The sequence below is a fragment of the Apteryx mantelli genome, chromosome 22 (assembly GCF_036417845.1).
Source record: "Apteryx mantelli isolate bAptMan1 chromosome 22, bAptMan1.hap1, whole genome shotgun sequence".
Classification (NCBI taxonomy): Eukaryota; Metazoa; Chordata; class Aves; order Apterygiformes; family Apterygidae; genus Apteryx; species Apteryx mantelli.
In genome coordinates, this window is record NC_089999.1 from 15,447,400 (window position 1) to 15,454,172 (window position 6,773).

Here is a 6,773-nt window from a genome sequence, read left to right on the forward strand (position 1 = left end):
AAACTGCTAAACACAACCTAGAGGCAAACAAATTAAGAGGGAATAGGAACAATTTATTCTTGGTTTATTGTGACATGTTGGGAGAAAATAGGTTTCTTTCTCTAAATAACAGAAAGGCCATACATTTCAGTTGAGCAGGAGGTTCTCCTTCTATTTTCTTATATGCTACATGAGTTTATAACCTAAGAAAAATATTTATTTCATTCTACAAATGCCATGTCAGCTAGAAATACCAAATTCAGCCCCTTATGATTTTTAGGGGCTTGTGTAATAAAAAAAACCCCTCAAATCATGAGAAAATTTCTTTTGGAAACTAGCTGAAATCCTGACTTTTTTCTTAGTAAAATAGCCATATTAATTTTGGATACATTTTTAACAAGTATTAAACCCCACTGTAAATGTTGGTGTGAATACATTTTGCTCCAGGGCATAAGTACACATCAGGATTAAACATGATCATCAGCAAAAGCTTGAGTCCAGTCTATGCCAAAATTTATACTCAGTTTGAAAGCAGTGCCAACTTGGAGGTATTCCTCCAGTGGTGTTATCAGCTAAAACCTTCTTGGGGGAGGATTGCTTGCTTTTTAGTGTGAACAATTATGGCTATTAAAAATACGCAAAAGTTCCTCATGAGTGGCTCTTACACAAAATCATGTGAATCTGTAGCAACGCTTGTAGTGAAAGACAATTGGTGTTCCTTAAAAGTACTCTCTTATTTGATCATATTGAGCATTTTCACTAGAACCTGTATTCAGGAACTCACCATTACTGGGATTGTGGCTCCAGCTGAAATGGGAACCCGGTTTTGCTAGGTGCTCTACAGATGCACCGAGATGTAGCTCAAACACGCTGTCCAGGACTGTGTGTCTGTGTCACTGTTTGTAGTAACAACGTAGAGATAGTAGCTGCTCTACAAAAGCAAAAACTGCCCTTCTATCCTTCTGCTTTCGTTTCAGAATGTGACTGCCAATCACCGAGCTAACGATGTCATTGCAGCAGAAGATGGTCCTCAGGTACTGGTTGGGCGCTTTATGTATGGGCCTCTGGACATGGTAGCTTTAACAGGTGAAAAGGTAAAGCCTGAGTCTTCTGTTTCCTTATTTTTCTCAAACCAACTTTTACTAGAAACAGTTGTTGAATGTAGCACACCTATAACAGAAAGCCTTACAGTGAGGGGAAGTATGTCACTTACCCCTGTCATTTCAGCAAAAATATGTGGTAATTGGGCTCTGCTGATTGCTGGCCTTTTTCCCAGCTGTCATCCTGCTTATATGATGCTGACCATCTCCTCTGGTTAACGAGTATCCTGTGCAGTGATTTCTGAACCTGCCATCCGATTACACCACCTACTGGAGACAGAATTAACTTTTTGAGGAAGGAGGAAAAACTAATTCTGTAGCAGTTGGCAAATCACTAAAAGAAAAATACATATCCGCCCCTCAAAGTAAGATATCTAGATAAAGGAATGGGGATTCTAGAGGTTAGGTGGCTACTGTTTTTTCATATGCTTGGAAGAGTAAAGATTAATTTCAGAATTGAAATAGTAATGTGACACAGTTGGAGCCATCTGTACTCCAAAAGCCACCTGCAGTAGCCAAGCTTAAAACTAACACAGCCAAGCAGTAAGTGAAAGTGAACGCATTTGTTCATATTCACTGAGACTGTAGGGATTTTTGTGAGGGAAGAGCACTTTGTGGAAACTGACAGAGCAATGCTGCTGAGCTTGGGGTAAAACTGAAGCATGGAGGCTTCACTTGGCCTGTTTTATGGGCGGCCCATTTTGCTGAGGTGCAGCACTAATCTGATCCCTCTGGGTGCTGGCCTACTGACAGTACAACCTCCTTTGAAGTATCAAGGTATGAAAAGGACAGTCTGGGTGTTTCTGGAACCATGTCTCTCTGATGGCCAGTGTATCCCTTAGCTGAGTGTGAGGAGATGCTCATGTCAGCGGAGAGGAGTGATGGTCACTTGAATGATGGTAGGAGGTATAATATATCCTGCCAGTTGTTTAACTCTGCGTTCAGAATTTGTGTTTTTTCTCTCTCTTTGAAATTATACTTACCACGATACCTCTGCAGAGTGTGGTGAGATCTGTGGATAAAACTGGAAGTGGTGCTTACTGTTGTCACGATACCAGCACAGGTGCACCAGTATCTATGATGGCTGGGGTCATCTGATTTGCCTAGAAATACAGCAGCTTGCTTATACCTGCATGAATCATGCAGTCTTATTTAGCAGAAAATGCCTGCAACAGAATATAATTGCATTGTCTGACACAGCTGTATTTAAAGAAGCTCTTATAAAAAAAGTTCTTCTTCCTGCATATTTGTAGGTTCATGTTTAAAGTGGGTTAGAAACTTTCCATTTACAATACATGATGCTTCATTGGGGAAAAGAGAAGATTTTGTTCGTATCAGGAGTCATTCAAAAGCAACAGATAGCAGCTCTAGTTCTGTCACTGGCTGTGGGGTCAAGGAGCAGCTGAGATGAATGTAATTACAGGCTAGGAATGAAATGCTGGTTTCAGTATTCAGCCTCCTGCTTGCACTTCAAGCTTGGAGTCTGCTTTTAGAGCCATCTGCACTTAAATAGTGACTCTTAATAACAGTTTTATGTACAGTAAACCTGCTTTGTGCCCCATCTCCTTTGACACTGGTTAAGGAATTGGCTCTGGAAAGGCTCCTGCTGCCCAGCTTTTTTCATATTGCTAAGCAGGAAATGGTGTTCTTGTATGAAAAACTTAAGGATCTTGGCACCATGCATTAGAGACTATTTATTTAGAGACTGCATTAGTCTGACTGTTTTTGCTGTATTCAAGCTCCTGGCCATAGGATATTAGAGTTAACGTGTTTGATGGGTACTTGCAGGCTAGGCCTATTGCATTCAGTCACAATAATGCTCTTGCTTTTGAAATCAGCTTTTACTTTCTCACTTTCTGCCCACATCATGAGCATGAAATGATTGCTCTTTTCTTCATATGCTGACTTTCTGGAGATACTTTAAAAAAAAAAAAAAAAAGGAATCCCTCAGAGTCTTACTACATGATGCATTTGGAAGCCTCACTCAGTGCCTTTGGGGTGATAGTACAGATTACCACTTTCCACTGAATTGTTGCCATTCCTAGCAGAGACCTCACTGTAGAAGGTGAATATTGGTTGTCCTTTCAGCCCCAGCCAAAGAGAAGTTGAGCACTATGTGGAAAGACAGATAGTTCATGCAAGAAAGAACTCCTCTACGTTCACAGAAGCTGTGCCAGCTGCCTCTGTCCATGCGTTGACTTGAAACATATAGGCAGTGTGCTGCTTCTAAGATTCTGTTGCAGAATTCAGAATACCTTGTGCTTATACGAATTTAACTGTTAGCGTAGGTTACTGTTACATTTTTAAGATCATCATTGCTTCAATCTTGTCCCATTGGGTTTGTAAGAAACTTAAAGCAACCCTATTACTTGAGTTTGCTTGCAGGTTAAGATCACATTTTTTTTTCTCTAATTTTGTTGAAGATTTTAATCACAGTTCTTTATTAGCTTTTCAGCCCTTCTTCACTCTGATCATGTTATATTCATTTAATAAGAGTCTTCTGGCATGTTGGCTGTATGAAGAACATTTAAGCTGTATAGTTCAAGGTCTTGATAATTTCCTATTTATGCCATTTCTCACATGTCAGTTCAAAATGTCAGTTAAATCTATCTGAGTGTATTAAAAGTCTTGAATTGGATCTGCAGTCAGGAAAACTGCAGATCCAAGCTGTCTTTGCAGTGAAATCCCTGGCATGGATTATTTGTGCTTATACCCTAGCAATACCTGTGACTGAAGTTGGGTACTCTGTTGTACCTGGTGCAGTGCAAAAATTAGTAGAAACCGCTTTTACCACAAGACCATTGAATCTATCAGAAAATGGCTTCCCCCTCCCACCTTACCTGCTGTGTGAGAATAAAGGGGAAATAAAGGGGACAAAAGGTCACTTGAACTCCTTATGTTGGTTTAGGATGGGGTGGGAATTAGAGCAGAGAAGATTTGGTGTCAGTCAGCAGCATGGCCTGCAGATTTGCACAGATCTTGAAGTATTTGTGACAGGAGAGCCTGAACTGCTCTGTCACTTTGCACTGCTGTCCTCAGCAGGCAGGAGATCCTCCTTGAACCTCATCTGATTTGGGTGACCAATGTTGAGGTACAGCAGAGGAGTGATAATGGAGATGAGGCCATCTGGTCAAGACAAGGAGACAGGAGCTCGAGCCCCTCTGAGAGTCTTTCCCAGTCACAGCCTCTCTTCCTCCCATGGGACTGGTCCGCTACGTGACCTCAGCTTCAGTCTGCTGACCTGTTAGAAAAGGTTAATTAACCTGAGGTGGGCTTGATGTGTCAGTTTTTATTGTGGCAAGGTTCAGTGCTGGGGGCTGTCCTTGTTTTCCCAGGAACTCCTAAAACGTGCCTGTTAGGATTTCTACAAGTTCGTAGACTGGATTCACTTTAGCCTTGGGTCTTTTACTGAGGTCAAGTTGGGTTGGTGAAAAAGAAGACATATTTAGCATTTTAATGTGGAAATATAGACTACATTGAAGATGCATTCCAATGCTTTTCCTGAGGCCAAAGGTGTCTCTCTGGGCTTTAATTACCCATCACACTCTGGGCATTACACACTTAACCCTATGCAGCTTATTGTGTGCCAGTTCATTGCCTTGAAGTTGCATTCCTATTTCAGAAGAACAGGGAAGAGCAAAGAGGCTGTGTTTCTGCAATGAGAAAGCATATTCATGTTCACTTTGGTGTTGCATAAAATCCTGTCATTAAAATCCCTTGGAAGAAATTGATAACTAAAAGTGCTAAGATTATTACTATGTATTGTGTTGAGGAGAATTCCAATTTTAGTAATGAATTAACATTAATTTGCATTCTAATTTTGAAGGGTTTCAAGTCTAATGAAAATCTGTGGGGTTTTTTTGTTTGGTTGTTTTTTTTTAACACTTCTATGTTGTCTCCTCAAGGAACTTGAGTGACTTTATGAAAAAGGCTACATTTCATGGTCTCTTCTTGTGGTGAGGGAAAGTTGAGTCAGAACAGTTCAATGACCACAGTCAGTGTCATATTGTTCTAGTAGCTTTTACATTGCTGTAGAAAAAGAAAAGAAAAAGTTGACCTGGAACAATAGGTGTTGCCGAGATGTTTCAGAATGCCCAATGCAAACTTGAAAGCTATTTGTTTGAATCTCCCCCATTTTAATGGCACAAAAGATCCCACCTTGACTTGAAAAAATTTATTAAAGGGGAAAAACAGAAGGTAGGAGCAGAATGGTTGAATAAAACAAAGCCAAAAGTGTGATTCACAAAAGGAAAATATTTTTGTTTCTGGTTAGATCTTGGATTCCTTTGCAGATTGTAAGGAAGTGAGTTTTTTTTTTCCCCTCGTATCTGGCTGTTAGCAAAACATAAAAATATTTTCATTTGCCTTCCTTTTGCTTATGGTGCATTTGAAAGTGGGAAATTTTGAATCCAGTCAGCTACAGAGTGAAACTTTCTCCTGCTTGTACCATCCAAGACTTTAAAGAGCCAGTTGGTATGCCTTTGTATTAAAACTGTGAATTCATTTTGCAGTCAAAAAGCAGAGGAAAGGAGGAAACACATTGTTTGATCTTGGTAACACTTCTGATTCAGAAATACTGGACTTTTCTTCCCTTGCACCAGAATTCATCCAGGAAAACTTTAGTTCTGAATTTCATCAATTCATAACAATTTTAATATTGTTTATAGTTACGTCCCAGTGTCACATAATCATTATGTCCAAGAGAAGCGTATCTGCAAATTTAATGAGAATATCCACCTAAAGAGCATGATCTCAGAAGCTGCTGTTCAGTCTTGTAAAGTATCTGGCTGAGTGCTGAACATTGAAGAAGATCATATACCTTTATGTATACATCCTGTACAAATTGAGTCCAGAAGGAGAACTCAACAGATATTTTCCTCAGATTTAATTTCCTTAATAGTGCCAATTCAGGTCAGACAAAGTGTTTCATAAATTTTTGTTAATTTTGATAAAATATTTCACTTGGAGAAAAGCATATTGAAGTCTTTTGTAAAAAAAAAACCTCTTGATAATTCAAGTTTAGGTTTTTCATTTGAAGGCAAGTGTGAGGAAGATTATGGTTTGAGAAAGATTTCATTTTATTAATAACCAAATGAATTTTCCATTTTATTGATTTAGGGTGCAAAAATATAACATGCACACACAAGCCAAAATTATCTTTTTCCTACTTTTGGGTCTTGGCAGAGCTCCGTGCCCTCTCGACACCTGCAGTGCTAAACTGTGTGCTTTAAATGTTCAAGTCTATAATAAACTCTCAAAGTCTGGATTAGGGAGCATTTTCTAATTATTAGAATGCTCTATGAAGACTTTACTGAATTCTAAGATTCCATAAAGTTTCCTTGTAGGCTTTTAGTACAAGCCACAGTTGGAGACACTAATGTCATCCAAGCTTTGCAGGCCCTGTGAATAGGGGATGTGCTACCTATCAGACTTGAAGACTGTTTTGTCACTTTTGCAGGTTGACATCTTCATAATGACTGAGCCATCTTCGGGTAGGTGGGTGTATTTTGACACAGAGATATCCAACAGCAGTGGCCGAATATCGTACAACATACCCAAACAGAAGAGGCTCAGAGTTGGCGTGTATCCTATCAAAATGGTGGTCAGGTAATAGTTCCAAGCTGGAACTACAGCTGTGGTGGGCTGTTGTGGTCAGGAGAACACCGAGGTGTGTAAAATAGAAGGTGGGGGAAG

At 39.7% G+C, this 6,773-nt stretch overlaps 1 protein-coding gene across 4 annotated transcripts in view; it reads left to right on the forward strand.

Moving 5' to 3' along the window:
- The window catches only part of PITPNM3 (PITPNM family member 3), a 148,923-nt gene that overhangs the window by 135,357 nt on the left and 6,793 nt on the right, over positions 1-6,773 (forward strand). For all 4 annotated transcript variants that reach the window (XM_067309434.1, XM_067309435.1, XM_067309436.1 and 1 more), the window contains 2 exons: positions 957-1,073; positions 6,538-6,686. In XM_067309434.1, the coding sequence (XP_067165535.1) occupies positions 957-1,073; positions 6,538-6,686 (266 nt within the window). The remainder of the gene's footprint in view (positions 1-956; positions 1,074-6,537; positions 6,687-6,773) is intronic.